General features: G+C 38.4%; 1 protein-coding gene across 12 annotated transcripts in view; it reads right to left on the bottom strand.

Moving 5' to 3' along the window:
* Positions 1-1,726: 1,726 nt before the first annotated feature.
* APC (APC regulator of WNT signaling pathway) overlaps positions 1,727-26,696 on the bottom strand; it is a 193,897-nt gene continuing 168,927 nt past the window's right edge. For 9 of the 12 annotated variants that reach the window (XM_065550310.1, XM_008169993.4, XM_042840453.2 and 6 more), the window contains 5 exons: positions 22,542-22,681; positions 18,813-18,890; positions 15,200-15,316; positions 10,187-10,401; positions 1,727-9,173 (listed from right to left, as the gene is read on the bottom strand). In XM_065550310.1, coding sequence (XP_065406382.1) covers positions 2,591-9,173; positions 10,187-10,401; positions 15,200-15,316; positions 18,813-18,890; positions 22,542-22,681 — 7,133 coding nt within the window. In that variant the 3' untranslated portion in view covers positions 1,727-2,590. Of the gene's footprint in view, positions 9,174-10,186; positions 10,402-15,199; positions 15,317-18,812; positions 18,891-19,007; positions 19,412-19,621; positions 19,644-22,541; positions 22,682-26,696 lie in introns of those variants that run through there. The other 3 variants (XM_042840455.2, XM_065550314.1, XM_042840454.2) reach the window with 3 other exon arrangements.

Raw genomic sequence — 26,696 nt, 5'->3', positions numbered from 1 at the left:
GTTTGTCTAGCATCTGGATGTGCTTCCCACAGCCTGACTTCTGATTTTTTTTTTTCTCTCCAGCAGCTGTTTTTATAGCTGAGCTGTACAAGGAAAGTGAAGCTAGAGTTAACTCCTTGAAACCAGAGTGTATACTTGAATCCTTCCTGGGTCCATGGATAATGGATGCTGAACATAATGTATATTTAGATATACACACATTTAATGTCAATTAGTTTCATGATATAGATGAGATTTAATTTAACAAGAATCAGACACTGGGCTAGTGTAAACTGAACATCCTGTACTATTGTGGTATGCCTTGATATAGCTTACTTGATTAAAAGACTCAGACATAAAAATTGCATCCTTGATATGAAATGTGATCTTGCAGCTAAAATACTAGACTGGAAATTCTGGGTTTTATTCTAAGACTTCCTGTGTGACTCGAGCAAGTCATTTAGCCTCTCTTTTACCTTCATTTCTATATCTGAAAAATTAGAATAATAGTACTTATCTCACAGAGGTATTGTGAGAACTAGTATTTTGAGACCTCACATTTAGCATATTGTTGAAATTTAAGGAATGATTTATTATTACATTCACCAACACTTCTACATAAATGATATCTCTAGGAATGTTACAGCAAACAAAAGGGATGGGAGAGAAAGTACAAAATGGCAAAATTAAAACAAACATTCTCTCCTTCATAGAGGGCTTTTGGAGTCTGCATTCAGTGTAGTTCAGATTGACTTTAATGGGAATGCTTTGTCTGCAGTGGCTCATATGAAATGGTACAGGTCATAAATATGCAAAATTGAAGAAAAAATAGATTAATTTCAACATTAGATCAAGTGCAATGGCTATGAATGCCATATAGTCAGTACAATTCTCTCATACTGTTAAACTGACATGTTTGTATGAGTGCCTTACCCCTAGGCACTTGATGTCAGGAGAGCCTGAATCCTGATAACAGTAGTTAGATTGATGATTTTGTAATAACAAAAATCAGTTACGTTTCAGAAAAGCTGAGTTGTTACTCCTGGTTTGATCACTTGTGCATAAACATGTCGATACATTTGTGCAGAGGCACTTAACTATTATTTTATCGGAGGGTTTCCTTCAGAAACAGTGTAATAAGCATCTCTACTTTAAACCAAAGCTCATTTCACTTCAAAAGGCTTCAGACATTGAATATCATAGTTCAGGACCAAATCTGATTTTTTACCATGAGACTGAAGATTTAATATGTTAGACCTTATTCCCTCCACCCCTTAATTTTTTCAAATAAATCCAAAATGTATGGAAGTTTGAAATCAGAATAAAAAGTGGTCAGACTCTCAATTTCATACTTTCCCAATTTTAAAAAAACAATATCGAAATAACCATACTTAAAAAAAAATCTCCATGTTATACACACAATATTGCAGGCTATGCAGTTGTGAAACAACTACACTTCTTGGCTTCTAGACATACTCTGCTTTTAGCCTTTTTACACACCTGAGATGTGTGAAAGTCTGTCAACTGCAAATAGAGTACAGATGACTTAGGGCCTGATCCTGCAACCCTTACATGCATTTTAACAAACCATAGATCAATGGAGGATAAAAGCCAGAGAACATGAGGTATGTCTAAGACATGCTGGATCAGGCTTTAAGTCTAAGTGCATTATACAGCATATTTTAAGGTGACATCTCAAAATGAAATATTGATTTCTTCAGCAGTGCAGAAGTAACACACAACAAGATTTACATACAGTAATAATTTATTCTGAAATGTTCATTTTAGTTTCTGTTGAGACATCACCCACGTCTCATTAATAAAAGAGCAGCCATCTCACCTCAAATACCAGAATATACAACAAGTTACAGCATAGCAAAAATTCTACCTACTTTCAGATAAAATCTAGTTCAGGTAAAATAATTCTGTTCAAGGTTTTACAGTTACACAGATTTCCTTTTTTGCAGAACACAAAGAAAGTGTAAATTGTTACACCATAGCTATCTATGCACATTATGTGACCACAGAAATGTTAATCATTACTTCAGAAAATGAACCATCATTTCCATTCATGCAGAAAAGCAGGCTGGGAAAGCTTGTTCAGCAGAAACCATATTACTGTGAATTTCACAGCCACATGATTAATTATAGGGTTAGATGGATTCACAAATACCAAAACTGAGTATATTTTTTGCATAAATAATACCAATTTTTCCCTGATGTAGTTTAGTCAGTTTGTAATCTAGAAATGATTGAAACAGCAATATAGTTGTATCATCTCCATCTGTAAGTGTTCATTATTTCAAGACAAGCAATATTTAAAGGATCATGGGATGGGATGCTAATTAAATACATGTAAAACATACTGTACAAATATACTTGCTTGTAGCGATTTTATTCCAAACTATCAATCAGGTATCCCTCCAAAATATTACCAGTGAAGACAAAGTATACTATCAAATATGGCTTCCAGAACAAGGACCCTCTACAAGAATCAAACCTATTTACAAAAACAAACAAAAAACCCCAATCCCCAGTCTTTTAAAGTTTCATTTGAAACAAAATTTCTACATAGCACTTGAAAATAATACATCAGTTTTTTTTTATTTATTTAAACAGAAGTAACCAGGTAAGACCCAGAATGACGTTTAGGACTTTGAGTTCCACTAGAGTCTGTATTTTCAGTCTTTGAATCTCGTTTCTTTGTGCTGTTATTTACTGGTGTTGGTATCTGTGATGGCCGAGCAGAACTGTTGTCCGCACTGCTCTTTCGTGGACTTGGATTGTAGTTGAAAGGAGTCACTCTTGCTGCAACAGCTCCACTAGGTGAACTGTGTTTGCTTGAGCTGCTGGAACTGAATGGTGTACGTTCATTAATAATGCTTTCATTGGTCTCTGATGCAGGAACAGGATTACTCAGCACAGGTTTTGTTTCAGTTCCCTTCTTATCTGGACTATCTATCTGAATGAATGAATTCAGGCGATTTTCTAAACCCATTGTGCGAACAGGACCATTTCCATTCCCTGCATTTTGTTTTCCCTGAATATCTTTAGAATCTTTACCATTCACATTCCCCTTCTCTAAAACACTGTCAATAACTGGGGGAGTATTTCCAGTAGGTGATCGGCCAGATCTAGGATTATTAATAGGGCAGTCCTCAATCCTCACCCACACATCCTCAGTCTTAGAAACAGCAGGTGCCATCTGGTAAATTAAAGTTTTTGAATCAGCACCATTTGTAGCATCTGAAGAGGAATTATGAGAAGGATTACTCATTATTTGAGGAATTTCATTTTCCTTTATCTTTCTCCAAGTCCCTTTTGCTGGTACTTGACTTTCTTTAGTTTGTATGTGTCCAGAAAAAGAACTTCCATGTTGCTTTTCATCTTCACTTTTTGCCTTTTCACTAGATTCCGAAGACGCAGATAGAATTGAAGAAGAACTTCCAGTTCTACGCCAAGTGCTAACACGAGGAAGTGATGAAGAATGCTTACTGTGCTCACGCTTCCATGTTCCTGATCTATTGATTGGCAGTCTAGATGGACTCTCAGAATGAGAGCGAGCTATATCATGACGTTTTGCTGGTCTCCCATCATTATATTCTACAGAAGGATTAAGATTAGGAGGTAATTTTCGCCAACCACTAGCCTGTACAGTTGAATGAGAAGATAAGGACATATCAGGAAGTGATGGACTTAAAACTGGGGTCTGTATTTGGGATCGGGTGGGAGAATCGGGTCTAGAAGGAGACAAAGATTCAAATGAAGCAGACTCTTCTAATTTTCTTCGTAGAGTTGGACTTGGAGTTTCTTTAATAAAAGTTGACTGGCGCACTAGAACAGGTCTCTCTGATCTGTCAGATTCACTTCCACTGGATTTTGTGGATGACATTCTAGATAGTTCAACCTTTTTGTTTGAGCCACTACTATTAAGAATTTGGTTCAAACCTTTTGAGGCAGACTCACTTCTGGGAATACCACTGGCACTTTTGGGTAACCCTGTTTGTTTTGCAAGGTTTTGCTGGCTCATCTGTCTGCCTGGTGATGTGTATGACATTCGTCCTGAACCTGAGGACTTAGTTGAAGCTGTACTAGGAGATGAAGTCCTTGGCAGCTGAGATAGTTTGTTAGGAGGGCTTATACCATTTCTGCCTGGGGAAATAGAGCTTCGACCTGGAGACTGCAGAGGTCTGCTTAATGGCTGCTGTTGAGGTCTAGAAGGAGTGGAATCTCTAGATCCTGACCTAGAAGGTCCTTTATTTGACCCACCCTGTTGAGATGGCTGCCTGGTTATAGGACTTGGCTCCGATTTCACTGATGATTTGGCTCCTCTCGGGGAACTAGTGGAACTCTGGCCTTCATTGGGACTTTTGGAGGCTGTGTTCTTGAGTGGGGGCCCTTTTTTTGAAACTGGACTTGTACTGGAAGAGCTATTTCGAACTCCTGGAATGTGAATCATTGTCCTACCTCGTGAGATTGAAGGCATATTTGTTTGCTGGGGCTGCTTCAACTGGCTTGAAACTTCTGAATTAGAGCGAACTTTTCCTGTAATCATACTTTTATACACTTTCTTTCCTCCTTTGATTCCTTTACTTTCTGACTCTACTTTTTTAGTTTCCAATGTACTTTTCTCCCCTGGCTTAATAATTCTTGGACCTTTATTACCAGTAAAGGATTTTTCTTCTTGGTCTGGAGTAAGATGAAATGGTGACCCTAAAGAAATTCCAGATTTCAGTGAAAGAATGGAATCAGAGTCTGATGAAGCTTGTCTAGACAGTGAAGCAGCAGCAGCTTGGTGTAAGCTGCTAACTATAGAATTTGCACCTTCTTGAATAGCTTTCCAATCAAAGTTTTCTGAATCAGGTGAGAAACCATGCTCTGAATCAGGCCTCTGTATATCTCTCAAATCTAGTGTCAGGTCTTCTGCCAATATTCCACCCATGTTTCTGGAACTATTCTTTTCACTTTCATTCTTGACTCTTGAGGGCTTTTTCTTTTTAGGCATGGCAGAACTAATGCATTCCTGCAAAAGGTCATCTTCTGAGTCAATACTAAGAGAACTAAGAGAACTGTTTCTAGAAAAACACACAGGTGTATCTTCAACATGAAATGATTTGGGTGCATAACCAGAAGCCTGTGGTCTACTTGATTCTATCTGTGAATCAGGAGGTTCAGTTCGTTTTGTAGGTTCACCTTCTTTGTTGTTGTTGTTTTCTTGATCAATATCACTGAGAGAACTCAAAGATGAATTGCGAGAAAAACAAACGGGGGTATTTTCGATAGCAAAATTCTGCATTTTCTCATCTGTAGCTGCACCTCTGTCCGGGATATCTTTGGATGGTTCTGGGAAAGGGGTTTGCTTCTGCATCAAAGATTTAGGATGACTTCTGCCTGTTGGATGTTTTTGACCTTGTGTCCTACTAGTTGACTGCTGATTTGAAGTCTGTTCTGTATCAGTGCAAGCTTTGGTTTCTGTTTCCTTAGTTTCTTTTCCTTTTCTTAATTCAGCCTTCTCCCTAGAAAGGTCAACATCATCATCATCAAAGTCTAGTGAACTTAGTGAGTCATTCCGTGAAAAACAATAAGGAGTCCCCTCAATAGGTGTGTAATGATGAGGGGAATCAAATGCAAAGCTTCCTCTTACACGTTCCTCATTATTTGGAAGTTTATCATTAAAGTCTCTTGAGCTATTTTTGAAGTTCTGTTTCTTTGTATCTTTGTTGTCTGAATAGGTTCTTTCATTACTAAAATTACTTTTTGGCTCTGTGTTTTTTCTTAAGCGTGGTCTGTACTCATTACTTTGGGGCATAGGCTTTACTGGAGATGTTAGCTTCTTTTTCTCACCTTCTGGTTGATTTTTACCACTTACAGATGAAGATGCTGATGCTTGTTGAATCTGATCCATTATCTTTTTTACCCTGAAAGGCTTGTGGCTTTTTCCTTTTGGCATAGCAGAGTTAATGCACTCTGCAAGAATGTCACCTTCTTCTGTTTTGTCATCATCCAATCCTGAGGTAGACACAGTTGAGTCTTTCCCTCTTTGAGCATCATCTGTACTTCTACCTTCGGTAGGAATGGTATCTCTCTTTTCAAATTCACCTGATTCTGCCCTTGTACCCACATTCTCCACATTGGCCAACTCATTTGGTGGTGATTCTATTGTGAGGTCACTCAGAGATGTAGCTGTTGAAAAATTTATTGGTGTACCTTCAACACAATACACACGTGGCATATCATCTCCAGGTGTAAAACTAACATGCTTTTGAGACTGCAATCTATTTTGTGAAGGGAGGAGTTTGTATATTGGCAAATGGCTTGGCTTCCTGGCTACAGGAGGAGGTATTTTTGAAGCAGTTGTTTGAGAAAGCTTTTTGGCTTTGCGTGAAGATTTTGTTGGCATAGCAGAAATAATACATTCTTCTAATATTTCAATATCATCATCATCAGAATCATCTAGTATATCCTTTTCTGTTTCAGTAGATTTCTCTGCTTTCTTCTCTTGGTTATCCTTTGTATCTTCTGGCTGTTCAGAGTCTGTTTCATTTCCATGGTCATTTTCATGAACAGGAGGCATTATTCTTAATTCTACATCTTTCTGTATAAATGGTTCATCAAGACTCAGAGCACTTAGGCTGGAGGAACAAGAAAATCCATCTGGTGTACTTTCTGTAGCAAAATGTAACAATGTATCAGCATCTGGCAATACCTGAACTCTTTGAACAGCTGCATTTACAGCTGCTTGTCTAGAACCAGACTCTCTCTTTTCAACATTAGGAACTTTACCTTTAGCTGTTTCTCTCTTTACTGGAACTGCTTGAGCAGGGGGTGGGGTTTTACTTCTACTTGGCGGCATTGTTTGTCCAGGGCTATCTGGAAGATCACTGGGGCTTATAATACCACTTACCATTCCACTGCAAGGCTCACTTTGAACAGAGCTAGCAATGGAACGGCTTTCAAAACTATCCAAGGAACTTACAGAAGTACATCTGCTAAACATGAGTGGAGTCTCCTGTACGTAATGTTCTGGTGGACTTTTAGGAGTCTGAGCACCGCTTTTTGAAGGAGATTTGGCACCTGAAGAAAATTCAACAGCTTTATGTCTAGATGAATCAGAAGGAGATAAACTGGAAGCCTGAAGTCTATTAGATTTTGTTCTAATATGTTGTGATGTTGATGGGACTTCACTAACTGCACCTTCAGTTGACAGAGTCACACTATTGTCTTTCAGTTCTGCTATCTGCAGAGTGTTACTGGCATCTGTTACACGGGTGGCTTGATCACGCCCTATTTCATCTTCAGCTGAGGACAAAGATGACAAAGAGCTACATCTTGAAAAACATATTGGTGTATCTTCCACACAATAAGTCTGTATAGTTTCCTGGTTGATGGAGGGAGTCTTACAGGAGGCAGGCTTCTGAGCATGACCCCCTCTCTGTGCAGCACTTGGATGAAGTTGGTTCTGTCTCTTTGAGCTAGCTGAAGGGGCTGATGTGTTTCCACTACTTGATGAGATGTGATCAGTTTTAGTGCTTTGTACTGATGAACTCTTTGAAAAAGAAAAAGATGGCTTCTGAGAAGAGGGAGGAACTTCTGTTGAGTATTTCAGACTATAATCAATAGGTTGATCTACATGGTGCTCCTCTTCATTGTACTTTATACTGTAATTAGTTGGTCTGTCTTCTTCATCTTCATGTTGTTCCTCCTCCGAGTAACGCTCACTGTAGTTGGTTGGCTTATCATCATCGTAATCATCAACCTGGCACAAGGACTGGTTTACTTTCTGATTCATTCCATGAGTAGTGCCTATTCTGTTTTGTTCTGAACTGTTGGATCCTCTTGATCTGAAAGGATCTTGCTGGCCAAAAGGTGACTGGTATTTCATGTGATCATCACCACCACCTTCAGTATATCCAGAATAGGTCGTACTTTGACTTCTTGACTGCCTTTGTTCATTTTGTTTAATTTCATCTTCTATTATATGTTTAGGTCTTGCCCATCTTTCATTCTGTGAGGGGCTTTGCCTTCCAGAATTCAACTGTTCATCTGAATATTTAAGACTGTAATTGATTGGAGTGTCCAGTTCTCCATCATTGTCATCCATATGATTTGCACTATGTATCTTGTGAGCTAAATCAGCTGGATATTGTCCATAACTGCAAAATTTACTTTCATCATCTTCAGAGTAAGACTCAATGGAAGGTTTCATTTGACCTCTTTTACCATAGCCATCACTACTACTGACGCTATTTAAGCTGTCATTTGAAGCTCTCTTATATTCCATTTTTGCATAAGGCACAGGACATGCCCGGTTTGAATTATCAGATTTAGGAAAGTTATAAGTGTTTGAATGGGCATGGGCAGTGGATGTTCTTCTTAATGCATTCCTGTCTTCTGTCAAGCAGTGAATTTCAGCTGTCGATCCAGAACTTCTGTCTTCTTGTGGAATATGCATATTCGTTACTTCTTCCATTACTTTGGCAATCTGAGCTGCAGCAGTAGAGATCTGCATTCCTATTCGCTTAGAGGCGTTCCCAGCATTTTCTGTAGCTGGGTGATAGCTGCCTAATCCCATTGTTCTCTCTCTGTCCACACTTCTGTCCTTTTCAGATCGAGAGTTTTCTATATTTCCTCTATTCGATGAAGAGGAGCCAGGCAACAGTGTAGTATTTAAATATGGCGAAAGTACAGTCACGTTACTTGTATTAAAACTCTCAGCCCTGCAAATTCCATCATCATGTCGACTAGAATCCAAAACATATTCACTATACAAATTTTGCTTATGTCTCTGCTTATTACGGTGAGATGTTTTGGGGCTCAAATTATCAATGTTGTCAAAAGTCTCAGACAAATGTTGAGCATCTAACTCTGCTTCCAGTGCCTTTTGCTTTCTAACATGAAGAGAGGGTAAGCTTGAACCTGGAGACATAATATTGGCATCCTTATACTTTGCAGGCCTATTTGCCATCAGGTTCCTTAAAGCTGCAGCACTGCCCATAGCTATCATTTTGTGCTTTGAATGAATGAGGTTTTTGAGCATGCTAACTGCTCCCATATCCCACAATGCTTCCTGGTCCTTTGCATTTCGTGCAGAGAGGTTCCACAGGGTCCCACATGCATTACTGACTATTGTCAAGCTGTGAGACTTCAAATGCTGTAACAACGTTTGTAAGCAGCTGTTCTCTCTCAAGATTTGCCTGAAATTAAGAAGTTGAAAGAAAAAAAAAATCAATAAGTAGCATTTCAACAAGACAAACAAAAAGCTATCAAGGCTGTAGCCAAATTTTGTCCTTAATCAAGATAATTAATATTATGATTTCTGCAGCACAAAAGTGTGTTACTTTTCCTAAACTACAGTCTGAATATCAAGCAATTTCTATTACCATTATCACTTCATTCCCCCCGCCACCACCACCACCACCTTCCTCTATGTCAACAGTCTTTCCCCAGGGGTTTCCTCTGGCTGACCAGATGGATGAAAACCCATGTTTGCAGGAGATGGTAATGTTACTATTCAGCATTTAACAAGCAAAACTGATCCTGCCAGGGGTGAAAGTAACTTAAAGGACTTACCGGTATGCAGGGCGGCTGGGGTCCTGGGCAAGGTGGGTGGGGGTGGCTCTGGGCCCCTGGAAGAGGTGGGGCTGGGGCCAGACTCGCCCAGCCAGCCCTTCAGTGCTGCCCGGCCCATGCCACCCAGGGCTCCGGAGGCAATTTAAAGGGTCTAGTATGGTGTACCAGTAAGAAAGTGTCTGCCAGTACACAGCCGACCGTACCAGCAGGGCCGCTGATGGGGGGGAACGGGGAGGCAAAAGGGGCAGCTGCCCCGGGGCCCGGTGATTTAAAGGGCCCGGGGCTCGCTGGGGCCTCTGCCCCTTTTGGCCCTCTCCCCCCCCAGCGGCCCTGCCGCTACACTCAGCTGTCTAATGACAGCAACTTTCTTATCGGTACGTCATAACGGACCGACTTACTTTCACCTCTGGATAGTGCATTTACCTTTTCATAGACTATTACTATCTAAATGGATGGTTTTCCTCACCAAAGCCTTTAAAAATAAAAATCATCCTTGATTACGATACTTATTTGGTACATATAGTCACATTAGAACACTTCCTTGTGAATTTTCTTGTAAATAAATTTCTGCTACAGAATTCAGATTTTCAGAAAAAACATGATGCTTGTTTCTTGTAAAACCAGATGGTGCATTTACCTGTGGTCCTCATTTGTAGCAATCAAGCTAGAAACATTCCGTAGTATTCCTCCTCCACTTTCAATGATGGCTAAAGTATTTGTTTGGCTTCGGTAAGTCAATGTGCCAACTAAAAAGGCAAGAGCACCATCCACAGCACATATATCAGCTTTATTCTCAGTGCAATGAGCTGACAAATTCCATAAGGCACTCAACACACTTTTTAGGGTGGATTCCTATGACAAGAATAAAAATGACACAATTAGACCTGGGGTTTTCAACATGTTGGCCATGAGCCTCTGGGAGATTCACAAACAGGTTTCAGGGAGGTCGCCATCTTTCTCCCATTTTCTAACTCTAATGGTTGCAAAGATAACCTTGAAAATGTGAACAAAGCATAAACTGATTCAGTGATGCCTGCCTGAATCTGCAGATAGCCTGAAACAACAGCTTTAAGAGGTGTGAACTGCCTTACTGATCTCAATTGAGGTTCATGGATTATGTAATTGAGTAGCTATGGAATCTGGCATTTTTCCAATTTGCTACAAAATTTGGAATTTTTGCCATGGAATTCATACTTTAGCTACATTCAGGTGCATCCAGTGTTTTGCTTTCTGTCTTCCTGTAGCTACCTCTATTTCTCCAGCTTTTCACTAAAAAAGGGAATTAATTGGATTACAGTGCATACTGCCTGCACTGTTACATGGAGCCAAGGAACAGTGCAGTTGCAACTACCTTCTCTTTTTTACCTTCTTCTGTTGGTCTGCTGCTAGCAATCTAACTTTTTTGCCCAACAGATTCAGACCAAAATATGCACCAGAATGTTGGTCCTCTACCATAGTTCTTCAGAAGAGTTGTCAAAGTAGCTGGCAAAGGATTCTGGTAGCACTCTCGATTAATCACAATTAATCGCACTATAAAACAATAGAATACCAATTGAAACGTATTAAGTATCTTTGGATATTTTTCTACATTTTCAAATATATCGATTTCAATTACAACACAGAATACAAAGTGTACAGTGCTCACTTTATGTTTAGTTTTGATTACAAATATTTGCACTGTAAAAATGATAAACAAAAGAAATAGTATTTTTCAATTCATACAAGTACTGTAGTGTAATCTCTTTATCATGAAAGTACAACTTACAAACGTAGGCATTTTTGTTACATAACTGCACTCAAAAACAAAACAATGTAGAACTTTAGAGCCTTCAAGTCCAATCAGTCCTACTTCTTGTTCAGCCAATCATTAAGAGAAAAAAGTTTGTTTACATTTATGGGAGATAATGCTGCCTACTTCTTAATTACATCACCTGAAAATGAGAACAAGCGTTCACATGGCACCGTTGTAGCTGGCATCACAAGATATTTACGTGCCACATGTGCTAAAGATTCATATGCCTCTTCATGCTTCGGCCATCGGAAGTGCTTCCATGCTGATGACACTCATTAAAAAAATAATGTGTTAATTAAATTAGTGATTGAACTCCTTGGGGAGAACTGTATCTCTCCTGCTCTGTTTTACCCGCATTCTGTCGTATATTCATGTTATAGCAGTCTTGGATGATGACCCAGCACATGTTGTTCGTTTTAAGAACACTTTCACTGCAGATTTGACAAAACGCAAAAAAGGTACGAATGTGAGATTTCTAAAGATAGCTACCGCACTCAACTCAAGGTTTAAGAAGCTGAAGTGCCTTCCAAAATCTGAGAGGGACTAGGTGTGGAGCATGCTTTGAGAAGTCTTAAAAGAGAAACACCTCGATGCAGAAACTAAAGAACCCGAACCACCAAAAAAGAAAATCAACCTTCTGCTGGTGGCACCTGACTCAGAGGATGCAAATGAATATGCGTTGGTCTTCACTGCTTTGAGCAAAACCCGTCATCAGCATGGACGCATATCCACTGGAATGATGGTTGAAGCATGAAGGGGCATATGAATCTTTAGCTTATCTGGCAAGTAACTATCTTGTGATGCTGGCTACAACAGTGCCATATGAACGCCTCACTTTCAGGTGACATTGTAAACAAAACGCAGGCAGCATTATCTCCTGCAAATGTAAACAAACTTGTTTGTCTGAGCAACTGGCTGAACAAGAAGTAGGACTGAGTGGACTTGCAAGTTCTAGAATTTTACCTTGTTTTATTTTTGCATGCAGTTTTTTTCTACATAATTCTACATTTGTAAGTTCAACTTTCATGATAAAGAGATTGCACTATAGTACTTGTATTAGGTGAATTGAAAAATACTATTTCTTTTGTATTTTTACAGTGAATACTTGTAATCAAAAATAAATATAAAGTGAACACTGTACACTTTGTATTCTGTGTTGTAACTGAAATCAATATATTTGAAAATGTAGAAAGCATCCAAAAATATTTAAATAAATGTTATTCTATTATTGTTCAACAGTGTCATTAATCATAATTAACTTTTTTAATTACTTGATAGCCCTACTATCTTTACATCCATTGAATTCTTCAGAATAAAGCTATGCATTCACAGAAATCAGAAGACTCATTAAACAGCAACACCATTAAAAAAAGGTCTGATCGTCATCTTACTTGGAATCGCTAAATAGTGGAAGCCGCTAAGCCTCATAAATAGGAAAGCAGTGACTGTACTTTGTGTTTGTGGGAGAAGTTGCTGCCAGTTAGTCAAAGCAACTCCCTTCTCCAATGATCTAATCAGCTGATGTATTCAGGAAATGGCTGCAAATATTTGGGAACAGCCATTTTGAAAGTTTAGGAGACCCTGTACTTAATACAACTAGAAGAAACTACCAATGTATCTTCTTCTGCCCAACTTTTAATATTTGCCCAGCATGAGTAAAAAGAATTCCTACTGTCGGAGAAAAACTGAGTTCTCACTATTTTGTTTAGGTACAGCAAGTCAGAAGCTTTATTAACTCTCACATGTGCAGAGGAGAGAGCAAAGCAGGTCTCTCTCTGGTAACTAATTACAGCAAGCATTTATACCTTTCATTACAGAAATAATGAGGGACAGCAGCATTTTGTTTATACATAGGCCATCTTGATATCTCATTTCCTCACTTGTTTTGACTCTTGCCAACATACAATTAGTTTCTATACCTTATCTACACAAGGTCTTCTACACCTTATCTATACTGAGGTCATAATGACTTCTTACACAGTTCTTTCTCACCCGTGTCACACAATCCTCGCTTCTACAAATCTCGCGTTATCAGGGTTATCAGGGTCACAGCTAGCTTGACTCTTGCTAACAAAGACTGTCTCTTGCTAACGAAGCCTGACTCTTGCTAACAACCGTCATGCATTGCAGTTCCCTTCTGTCAGTTCTTTTCTCTGCTTCCACACTACATAGGGACTTCCTGTTTTTCTGCCCAACTCAGTACACGTGATAAGGGAAGAAAAGTCTTTGAAGCCTTCCTACAGTTAGTTCTCTCAACCAGGTTGAATTGGCTTTGCTTTTTTGTTCTTTGCACTGAAGGTTTCTGAGATATGACAGGGAACACATGCATAGACTAATGACTAAAATCCTATCTACTCCACTACAAGCCATTCGGACATTTTGTGTAATTAATCATGAAGCTTTGATGGCAAAGAAGATTTCCAGAAGCAATGAAAAATGTACTTGATGAGGCTGTAAAAGCTGTGAACTTAATTAAAGGTAAGCCCAACAATACACACATTTCGCTATTTTATGTGAGGAAATGAGCACTCAAGATCAGCAGTTCCTCTTCCACAATAAGGCTTTCATGGTATCAAAGTTTTGGATCACTTGTTTGATCTCAGAGACGAGACAAAGATTTCCCTTGACAAATAAGGCTCTGATCAGCATCAGCTTGCTCTGAATGATTCTCTTCAAGGGCAAGATATGACATGGATTCTCAACCCTAGGGGTCAAAACTGCCAGCATGGTTCTGAACAGATGTCAGGGGTTGCAACCACCCTGCCCTTCCCACATTGTAAAATGGGAGAGAGTCTTGGCAAGGTCTTAGAATGGAAAAGGCAGAGAACCACTGGATGAGACTATTTTAGATAGTATTTGCTCCTTACATCCTTACTCTAAAGTGTACAGAGATGAATCTGTAATTCAGCAAGAGAAGTAATCTAAAATTCAACAAACTAGCCTTCCCCTCTATCTTTTAAATAGTTATGGTATTCCTGACAGAAAATTAACAATTATTTGTATATGACGAGTGATGTTTTTAACATGACAATATCTCCTTCTGGTGATTTAAAGTCTAAATTACAATTAACTTATAAATATACAGCATTTATGCCATATTTTAGCAATAGTGGTAAAGCACACATGAGTAGTAATTTTAAGGGAATAGCAAATGTTTATTTTAGCTTGTCTTTCTTACCTGAGAAGTAAGAAATATCATACTATTTTGATGGAGGTTGGCTGAAACTTTGTTGAAGCCAGTAGACATGATGGTCACCCTTTATTCAGGATAAATGTAAGAAGCAGCTAAGATCCTTTTTGGAATAAGATAGCTGAAACAATCAGCATCCAAAACACAAACTACAAGCAAAGCCGGTTGAAAACTGAGCTATGCGGCTGGAGGGGTTTTGCTGAGAATCATTTGATGGAGGTGTGCTTGCCTGTGAGTAGAAGTTCCCAAAAGCATTCAGAGAGCAGACAGAGAGAAGCAGCCAAATATGTCAATTAGACAGCATGAGAAGAACTGAAAACATGGTCCTGAGAGAAAGTGAGGAGAGGGGGTTTTTTGGGCAATGGTGCTGGCTTGAAAGAGACTTAGAAACATGAGCAAAGGAACTGTTTCCTGTTTGATTCTAACTGTTTGGGAAAACAGAAATTTGTGTACATTTTTTGGTAAATAATCAGGATTGCATCAAAGTAGTACCTCACTCCATCATCAATTCTTCCTCCTAATGGAAACAACCCGCAATATCCCAAATACTAGATATCCACTACAGTGAAAAAGAGTAGCAATACTTTTTCTGTTGCATACAAAAGAATAGGAAACATTCATACAGTCTTTTGAAAATATATCACACAATAGTCCTTTAAAACCTTTACCTTTTTAACGTCCAAAGCACATTCCATCAATGCTTTCACACTTCCAACTTCACGCAAAGTCTTTTTACTGTTTACATCTGCTCGCCAGGACAAATTCCTCAAAACACTTGCAATAACCTGAAAATGTAAAAGGAAAATAATGTATCAATATATTTATTTCTTTACCAGATTACCATCACTCCCTTAATAACCTCTGGATGCCAAGAACAAATATGTATTCCATTAACAATTGCACTTTCTCTAAGGCTGTACCGTAAAGTTTGTTTTTGTTTTGATGCCTGTTTTGGGCTCACATGCAAATACAAAGCTTGATATCAAAATGTATTTGTTTGGTGTCAGTTGTGTGTATTTTTTTTTTTTTTTTGTAAAAGAAAAATATTTTGTAGGGAAGGATGGTCTAGTGATTGAGACATTGGACTGGGACTCAAGATCTTAGTTCTATTCTTGCCTCTTTACAGTTTTCTTGTGTAACCTCCAGCAATATACTTAAATTCTCTTTTCTTCAGTTTCTCCATTTGTAAAATCAGGATAATATTTCTCTACCTCATATAGCTGTAGTGTGGCTAAATTTATTAACGTTTTCACAGCTCTTTGAGGTCTTCTGATGGAAGTGAAAAATTGTACATTTTAATATAATATTCCCAAACTACGAATGGGCATACAATATTAGACCAACAATCCATCTAGTTCAGATCCTATCTCTGAGACCAGCTTCCACCAGATGCTTCAGAGAAACATGCCAAAAAAACAAACAAAACCAAAACGAAAAAACCCCACACCATAGTGGACAATTATGGAACAAACTAGCTCTATCAGTTAATACATAGTTAAGCCCTGAAGTATGAGAATTTATATCCCTTATTATAAGCAGGGCTAGTAGCACTGCCTATTATGGTTGCCCAACACTTTAAGAATCTGTTTTCAGTTACTTTTAACTTTCAAAAAACTGTTTGGTCTCAAAATTTTCCATGCTGGGTGTCTGCCTCAGGTTGAATTTTTGGGGGGGGGGAAATTTCAGCCAAAATGGTTCAGCTATTATTGAGAATAAGGGTAGGGAAAATAACGTTTTTCAATGTTAAAAAAAAATTCTGGTGAACTATTCTTTGGGGGACATGAAATTTGGCTAGGGATGGCCTATGTGACAGAGATGTGCCTTTTTGTTGTACATGTGAAAATTCATTTGACTGTGGCCAAGTTTTAAACCTTTGAAAAATCACAGTTCACACATACTCAGTAGAGACTTGTTAGAATTTATCAGTTAAAATCTCTGAAGATTCCATCCTCACTGAGCATGCTTGAACCTTTCACAGCTCCTAGTGCTGACCAGGCTGCGCATGCGCCATTCTCACAGCGTATGCTCCATCCCCTCACAACTCCTATGTGTAACTAAATTGTGCACGCACCATCCCCACAGAGCAACTGAGCATGCTCCTTCCCACGAATGCAAGAACTAAGCAGGATTTGTCATGTAACTGCTCCGTCCAGTTGCCAAGGGCTGCCTCTCTTCTGTTCTAAGTGCCTCCCTACTTGTACACAGATAGTAAGAAGGAAAAGGAGGAAAAACAAGGGGGCATGTATGCACAAGGTATTTCCTAACTTTTCTGTGCTTGACTTTGCCACCTTAATGTTCTTTTAATGAAGTTGTTGTGTGTAGTAAAATATATCAGATACATTTAGCTATGGATGTTTTTACTATCCATATATGTGTAATCCATTTTTGAGTCTTGCGAAGCTCTTGGCCTCAGTGATATTTTATGGCAACAAGTCCTAGAGGTAATTATGTGCAGTTTTTAATTTGTTATTTTTCAGTTCATTGACTGTTCCCTTGTTCTTGTATTAGGGTAAATAGGAGTGCATAATTTACCTTCTTTATACCATTCATTATTTTATTATACCTCTCCCATATCCTCTCACTGGTCTCCTTTCTAAACTGAACAGTCCCTATCTTTTCAGTTTCTCTTTCTGCTGAAGTCTTTCTAGACCTCTAAGGATTTTCCTCACCCATCTCTGGTCATCTTATATTTCTGCAATTTTATCCCCTCCCATAGGCTGACCAAAGATAAATTTAGTATATTAGGTGAGAGCATTTTAATAGTTTCAATATTATTTTCTATCCCATTCTTTATATCTCCTAAAATTGTTTGCTCTTTTAACCATTGCTCTATACTGAGAAGTCCCCACAATGGTGTCCAGCACTTTCCCTCTGCCCTGAATGGTTTCAATTAATTAAAAACCTAGAAGTATATGAAGATTTGAAAATATTTCTTCTAATGTATATTCCCCTGCATTTGTCAATACAGAATTTCATCATGCTGCCCATTCTTACTTTTGTTAGCTACTTCTGAATATCCTCAGAGTCTTCAGTAGACTTGACTAACCTAAATAATTCTGTTATCTGCAGACATTGGCATCTCACTGATCCCTGTCCTAAAATCAGGGGACATCTCATTGTTACCCTTTGTTTGTCTCAGCCACTTTCTCATCTACAATTACTTAGTTTCTTTAACAGCAATAGCTTGTAAGGAACTTTGTCAAACGTTTCTTAACAGTCTAAATTAACTCTATCTACCAGTGCTTCTTTCTCTTTATAATTCTTCAAATGCATCAACGAAACAGTAGATAAATAGAATTTTCCCTTGCAAAGGTCGTGCTCATTTCTTCCTTTCATATTTCATCTAGGTGGTTTATTTTTAATTATCCAACAGTTTTCATGGTACTGAAGTAAGGCTTACTGGTCTGATGCCCAGGATCACTGGTAGCACTTGCTTTAAAAGAGTTATTTAGAAGATTTGTATAAACTAAATTTTTTTCTATACATAGTACAAAACATTGGGCTAGATACTTTGGTGCAGCATGGCCACTTCGTAACAAATTGCTAGCTGGTTCTGGTCACAGAGCCTGCAAATCTGATGCTGGGAGAATCACCTAGTCCAGTGTAAGGGGGATTTCTTCTTTGGAGTAGAGGTTTCTATACCACCATTCACTTGCTGTTGGCATAGGGGAAGTCTAAGAGGACAGGAGGCCTGACCAGGCTGTCCCCTATATTGCATTCATTCCCAGCTGCAATTTCAGTCCCTTAGCACCATTAGCAGACAGCTAAACAAGCACTTAGGCAGCTCTAACTTATCCCAGGAAATCAGACTTCTATTCAATGGCCCCAAAATCAGAAGCATAAAGGTGACCTTTATATCACTTGTACTGCATGCAGTTTTGCCAGAAACCAGAATTTAGTCCATGATTATTAGGCTTTTATATGGAAACAAAGATGTACACAGCACTTTATAGAAGACAGACACACATCCCTGCACCAAAGAGCATCTAATTTAACACAGACAAGACAACTAAATCAAACACAGAAGAGCAACTGAGGATAGAGAGAAAAGTGTTTTTGAAGGGAAAGAGAGAGGGCTCTTCGTGGACAGGGCATGGGAAACCTTAATGAAATCAAGCATGAATGGAGGAAATGTAGAGACCATTAAGAATGATTGGGAGGAAATGTAAGAAGGAAATCAGAGCAGAGATGAAGAGTTCAATATAATGTGATGGAAGATATAGCAGGTCACAGTGAAAGGATCGAAGGCGGGGCAACTTCTCCTTCTCAATGAAAAATTACCTGCTGCAAGTCTTCACTTTCAGATTTTAATTGGGCAACAAGCGCTCTCATGCAGCCCTTCATAGAACACAATGTAGCCTGTTACCAAAAAAAAAAAAAAAAAAGAAAAGAAAAGAAAAAAGAAAAAAAAGAGTCTATTAAATGAAAGATTAGGCAACTTGATGGTGCAGTGGCTTAATATATTAAACTATTCACCTGTGGCGCTCTGGGTTCCAAAACAGCTTAATTATCTCAGTCTTCCAGCAGTAGACATTTGATCCACATCATAAACCACTAAAAAGTTTTTTAAGCATTATACTATCAGCCTCTATTCTGGGGAGATCTGCAAATGGCATAGCTATACTAATCAGGGATCCAAGTTCTCCCTCCCTGATAAGAGGTCTCAGACGAGATCTGGAAGAGTTTACTAGCCCTGAAGGCATTCACAGTGGCATCCCAAAACATACTGGATATTTTATTTGCTACCTAGACCTGCCAATGCATCATTACCCGTTATCTATTTAAATTCTACCTATAGGTATGTTTTCTCCTGATTATACTCCCTCCCCCACCCATCTCCTGCAGCAAATAATATTTTGAAGCAGATCATCTTGACCTGTCTGAGAAAAAAAATGACTTTTTAAAACTAGTAACTAAAAGTTATGCAACTTGCATCAGAAATTAACTAATGTGCCAAGAAAAACAATATACATTTCTTAAAACAGAAACAAGAATAAAAATAATAATATACCTTGCCTAGGAAAACAATACAATCTAAATACTGTAATAATTTAGATGTTTTGATATAGACATGGAAATCCTATACTTACAGGATAGTCAAGAAGGATCTACACAGGGATTAATAATTGAATTACATCCCACCTCCAGCTTTCCTTTTCTTCCTATCCTCCTGAGAGTCTTTCCCCTGGAAAACACTTAGCGCCCTCCCCCCGTCCCTATGGGAAAAGGTAATGATTTATAACAATACAGTATATGGTTTATGTACAATATGTTGCTTAATATTGTTAATTCTGTAATAAGATACATTTCTACATGTGCCAAGACAATGTAATTGTAATGTCGTCTTATAAATGACCCAAATATTAATAAATAAAATGTTCTTCATTTCCACTAACAAAAATATAATTCAGTTCAGAACTTCACTATTCCTTGGCTGGACAACTCTTGCATTACAACACTCAGCATCTGGGTCTATGCTGTATGATCAGTAACACTGAAATTACTGCATTTACTGTTCAAATGATTTTAATAGCCAACATTTCATAAACCATTTCACTTGTGTTAGGGATTAATGCTTTATTCTATTTGAAAGATGGGATTGAAAACTTTCAGATTATATAAAACATTTGTTTATAGTTCTCTCTCTTCTTGAAATAGCTTCCACTAACAATGTGTCTAATTTGAAGCAAGGGGAAAACAGCAAGATGGTTATCAAAACGAAGTTATTTTAAAGTTCAATATAATATCTTGCAAAATTCTGAGGCTAGAAATTAATAAGGGGTTGTATCACTTGAAAGTGAGTCACATGATAGATTTCCATTTTCCCCTTTTCATTATTTATTTGAATTAGCACTCGCTACGTCCTACACACTTTTCAAACACTTAAGAATGATGGTCCATCCTTCAAGACGCTCACAATTTAAGGAGATTTTCCAATTATTTTTCTTTTTTAAAAATGGTTTATTTAATTCACATAATGAAAAATATTCTTTAAAATAGTATAGGTAATATAAAAGCTGTTATGATTAAAACACAATCTGGCTTAACACAGCAAGGCACATTTCCACTGTTTAGTTTTGTTTGTTTGTTTTACACATTTCAGTCAGATAGACAGACAGATTTTAAATTTGACAGGTAGGATAGCAAAGCCTTTAATAAAAAGGGACCCATTTGTCCTGAGGCTTTATCAGAGGCAAATCCACATGCCCACTAGTGAAGTAGTTGCCCTCTTTACTGAGGGCATGTTGTAACCCTAAGAACACCTCAAGGCCAATTGGCAAAGGGTTCACTGTTCTGTAACAGTAACTCCTATCAGGCCTGACAAACTCAGCACATTGCTTTCATGGTATTTACCCATAAATGATTTAATGTACAAATTAAATGAAAGCCAGGATCATGCTGATCATTAATATCACCATGAAATGAATGTACAGATACTATGTAAAAAGTTATATATGCATAATGAAAATATGTTCCTAAAGTCTGAATCAAGGCAGGATTGACAAACAGATTTCTTCCAGACAAAGGATGTATATTCACTTGTCTGCCTCGGTTCACATATAAATTAAGCATTGTAAGCCAATGCAAGGGAAGCCCTGTTCACACAGGAAGTCAACATGAGGATGTGAAGTCAACATGAAGTCAGCACACCAGGGAATAAACCCTGAGGGGTCATCCTGTCTCTGGGCACCAAAAATGGATTTTGGGGGGATACAAACAAGGAGAAGGCAAAAGAACATCTCTTTATTCTGTATCTGATAAAGTAATAAGGCAGGGTTATTACATTCATGAAAATGGGATCCCAAACTGCCCCAGTTAGGAGCACTGTGAAGGACATTTAGGGGAGAATAAACTGGTTTTAGAGGGTTAGTCTGTTAAAGTTAAGTCTCTAGATAGCATGTACTGATTTTGTTTTTATATGTAACCTTTCTGTTTCCATGATCCTTACTCACTATCCCTTAAGTCTTAACCCTTGATAACAAATTTGTGATTGTTTCACTATAAATATATCTCAATGCTGTGATGTTATACAGGTGCTGATCCTCACTTGAATGATACAGGCTGGTATGTACACTGTCCCCTGGGGGACAGAAAACCTAGTATTTCTGTGAGTAGCCAGTTACAAGGGCTGGATGTCACAGGGGAACACTTCAAAAGGGGCTGGGGGTGCACCTATTGTTAACCTACACAGCAAAGTAAGGGCTAGCATTGCCCAGAGATTGTTTGGGTGGCTAACAGACTGGAGGTGTCAGGGAACTGATTCCCAATTAAGCACCAGCAAGTCTCTCTCACTGGAGACAGAGCTAGTAAGGCAACTCACAGTCCTGGGCACTCCCAGAAGTGTCACAGCAGTGTAGCTTCAATCAGTTGCCTCAATCCCATTGCAAATTAGACAAAATGGTGGACATTTTGAGTAAGGGGAAATTATTAATATAATGGAAGAGAGAAAATACTTGCTAATAATTTTGCTTAATTACAGACTAATTTCCTTAAATGTACACAAAAAGATAGTTACAATGAATTTTACTATATGAAAAGTGTGAAGGATAAGAAATCATTTGTTAGCAAAAGGGTTGCAAAAAGTGATCAGACTGAACAGTTTCTAAAGTTACCATTTCTTAATTTTAATTCAAAACAGTTACAGCTTTAATAAAAAAATCCGCAGAAAATTCAATCTTTCTCAATACATTGTAAACTTGGGGAAGATAAATTGTATTCTTCATACAAAAATAAAACAAAGAGGATTAATCTCTGCTTAAGTGACAAACTGAATTCAACGTCATTTAATAAGAGAGGAGCTATTATGCTTATAATGTAATTTACAGTCCTTGCTGCATGTTAGGAGTAAAGTACAATGGCAGAGTTTGGAAAATTCTGCTCTCTGCCCAGTTTCAGTATGCTACCCCTAGAGATTCTCCCTCTCACTCTAAGAACTAAAAGTTAAACTCAACTCTCTAATAAAAATATTATAAAATTAAAACTAGATGCAAATCTAATTTAAAAACCTACCTTGTTTGCCACATCTCCAAATGTCAAATTTGTTAGTGCCATTCCAGCATACCGCCTTAATGTAACACTGTAGTGGTCATTTGTAAGCCCATACATTTCACAATCCACTTGCAACAGTTCTGCAATAGCCTGCAAACCCCCTACATAAAGAATATAATTGAAGTCAATGTTAGGACTACAGTATTTTAATCTTCCTTCTCCAAAATGGAGACACAATCGTAGTAGCAGGTTAATTAAAAAAACATTAATACCACATGCACACTAATGTCAATTTCTGAGAGACAGTCTCAATTAAGAACGTATTTTAGGCAGCGCTGGAGGTATCACCTACTGCTGAGGTTGCGAAACACTTTCCATTACAAGGCACTGTTTTTAGTTTATCATAACTTTACTAAATGTTTACCATTCAGGCTGAAATTTACCATACCATGTGTCAGCCTCAGATTGAATTTTTTTTGGAAAGTTTCATATAAAATGGTTCAGCCATTACTGAGAATGAGGATAGGGAAAAATACACCATTTTGCCCATTTAAAAAATTTCTTACAATTAGAGCTGTCAAGCTATTAAAAAAATTAATAGCGATCAATCACACTTAACAACACTGGTCTACAATTTTTGAGAAGTGGTCTGCTTCAGAAATAAAATGTGCTATTTATTATGTATTTTGATGTGCTGAATTCAAATATGACAATTAAAACAACTGATTGGCTACTGTTTCTAAGATATTTAAGTTTTGACATTTTATGTCTATGTATATTGTGTAGATAGTAGAGTTTTAATCATAAATTGTAAACCTAGGTCTTTTCATGTGTTTATGGTTGCTTTACATGATAATATTTCACCTGTCCTGTTTATGTAACACGTTAAAAATCAGCAAAAGGGTTATATAAATAAAATTTATTATGAAACAAAAGGCAAAAAACTATTATGTCCATAGTTTAGTCCTATTCAGTGTCTACTCGGCGCTTCTTGGCTTGTCTCTTGTATTCATTAAATGGAGCATCTCTTGTCACTGTCCAGCAATAGTCTGCAAGCATTGATGGGCTCCATTTGCCCTGATAGCGTTTCTCCATTGTTGCAATGTCCTGGTGAAATCGCTCGCCGTGCTCGTCGCTCACTGCTCCGCAGTTCGGTGGAAAAAAATCTAGATGAGAGTGCAAAAAATGTATCTTTAGTGACATGTTGCAACCAAGGCTTTTGTATGCCTTGAGGAGGTTTTCCACCAACAACCTGTAGTTGTCTGCCTTGTTGTTTCCGAGAAAATGTATTGCCACTAACTGGAAGGCTTTCCATGCCGTCTTTTCCTTGCCACGCAGTGCATGGTCAAATGCATCATCTCAAAGAAGTTAACGAATCTGAGGACCAACAAAGACACCTTCCTTTATCTTAGCTTCACTTAACCTTGGAAATTTTCCACGGAGGTACTTGAAAACTGCTTGTGTTTTGTCAATGGCCTTGACAAAGTTTGACAAAGTATTTGACAAAGTTCTTCATCAGACTCAGCTTAATGTGTAAGGGTGGTAACAAAACCTTCCTTGATTCAACAAGTGGTGGATGCTGATCACTTTTCCTCCCAGGCTCCAATGACTGTCGGAGTGACCAATCTTTCTTGATGTAGTGGGAATCTCTTGCACGACTATCCCATTCGCAGAGAAAACAGCAGTACTTTGTGTATCCAGTCTGCAGACCAAGCAAGAGAGCAACAACCTTCACATCGCCACAAAGCTGCCACTGATGTTGGTCATAGTTTATGCACCTCAAAAGTTGTTTCATGTTGTCATAGGTTTCCTTCATATGGCCTGCATGACCAACTGGAATTGATGGCAAAACATTGCCATTATGCAGTAAAACAGCTTTAAGACTCGTCTTCGATGAATCAATGAATAGTCTCCACTCATCTGGATCGTGAACGATGTTGAGGGCTGCCATCACACCATGGATGTTGTTGCAGGCTACAAGATCACCTTCCAGGAAGAAGAATGGGACAAGATCCTTTTGACGGTCACGGAACATGGAAACCCTAACATCACCTGCCAGGAGATTCCACTGCTGTAGTCTGGAGCCCAACAGCTCTGCCTTACTCTTGGGTAGTTCCAAATCCCTGACAAGGTCATTCAGTTCACCGTGTGTTATGAGGTGTGGTTCAGAGGAGGAGGATGGGAGAAAATGTGGGTCCTGTAACATTGATGGTTCAGGACCAGAAGTTTCATCCTCTTCCTTGTCTGACTCAAGTGAGAATGATTCTGGTGCATCAGGAACTGGCAGTCCTTCTCCGTGGAGTACTGGGCGTATAGCTGATGGAATGTTTGGATAATGCACAGTCCACTTTTTCTTCTTAGAGACACCTTTCCCAACTGGAGGCACCATGCAGAAGTAACAATTGCTGGTACGATCTGTTGGCTTTCTCCAAATCATTGGCACTGCAAAAGGCATAGATTTCCTTTTCCTGTTCAAGCACTGGCAAAGATTTGTTGCACAAGTGTTGCAGCATATGTGTGGGGCCCACCTCTTGTCCTGATCTCCAATTTTGCAGCCAAAAGAAAGGTGATAGGCTTTCTTAACCATAGTGGTTATACTGCGCTTCTGTGATGCAAAAGTCACTTCACCACAAACATAGCAGAAGTTATCTGCACTGTTCACAAGTACGAGGCATCTCTGCTCACTTTGGCTAAACAGAAATGTGTCCCTTTGCAAAATCAAACACTGACAAATAAGAGAGCACGACACTGTATGATTTCTAGAGTTGATATAGGGCAATTTGTTCATCAGAGTGATTTAAGCTTCGTTATGATTGCAACATCCATGACTTCTAGGAATAACATGATGCAATTCAGATCATGTATGACGCAATACCAGCTTCAGATTGCATCATTCATTGTTTTGCCTAAAAAGCAAGTACTGTCCAAACCCAGTCATCGATTTATTCATAGATCCAGTCAAAGATGTATTTTAGTCATTTCTGGTTTAAATTGAGATCCCTTCCCTTTATAACTCACTTATCCTCCGCCATTCCCAAGTCAAGGGTCGTATATACTGACCCAATAGCATATCTTGAAAACTAGAGCCAATCAACAATTTTAAGCATCTTTTTTGTTCTCGGTGACCCAGAATTAGTAAAGTTTGACTACATTTATTTCAGAAGCATTTTGGCTGTAGAGCAGTGTAATAGAATACCATTTATTTAAATATTTTTGGATGTTTTCTACATTTTCAAATACATTGATTTCAATTACAACACAGAATACAAAGTGTACAGTGCTCACTTTATATTTATCTTTGATTACAAGTATTTGCACTGTAAAAAACCAAGAGAAATAGTATTTTTCAATTCACCTAATACAAATACTGTAGTGCAATCTCCTTTTCATGAAAGTTGCACTTACAAATGTAGAATTATGTACAAGAAAACCTGCATTCCAAAATAAAACAATGTAAAATTTTAAGAGCCTGCAAGTCCACTTGGTACTACTTCTTGTTCAGCCAATCACTCAGACAAACAAGTTTGTTGACATTTGCAGAAGACCATGTTGCCCGCTTCTTGTTTACAATGTCAGCTGAAAGTGAGAACAGGCATTCTCATGGCACTGTTGTAGCTGGCGTCACATGATATTTACGTGCCAGATGCACTAAAGTTCATATGTCCCTTGATGCTTCAACCACCATTCCAGGGGACATGCATCCATGCTGATGACGGATTCTGCTCAATAACAATCTAAAGCAGTGTCGACCGACACATGTTCATTTTCACTATCTGAGTCAGATGCCACCAACAGAAAAACAGTTGTTTTTCTTTTTTGGTGGTTCAGGTTCTGTACTTTCCACATCGGAGTGTTGCTCTTTTAAGACTTCTCCACACCTCGTCCCTCTCAGATTTTGGAAGGCACTTCAGATTCTTAACCCTTGGGTCGAGTGCCGTAGCTATCTTTAGAAATCTCACATTGGTACCTTCTTTGCATTTTGTCAAATCTGCAGTGAAAGTGTTCTTAAAATGAACAACATGTGTTGAGTCATCACCTGAGACTACTATAACATGAAATATATGGCACAATGCGGTTAAAACATAGCAGGGGACATACAATTCTCCCCCAAAGAGTTCAGTCACAGATTTAATTAGCACATTATGTTTTAACTAGCGTCATCAGCATGGAAACATG

The sequence above is a fragment of the Chrysemys picta genome, chromosome 6 (genome assembly GCF_011386835.1).
Source record: "Chrysemys picta bellii isolate R12L10 chromosome 6, ASM1138683v2, whole genome shotgun sequence".
In the NCBI taxonomy this organism is placed as follows: Eukaryota; Metazoa; Chordata; order Testudines; family Emydidae; genus Chrysemys; species Chrysemys picta.
This window is presented reverse-complemented; position numbering and strand designations above follow the sequence as displayed.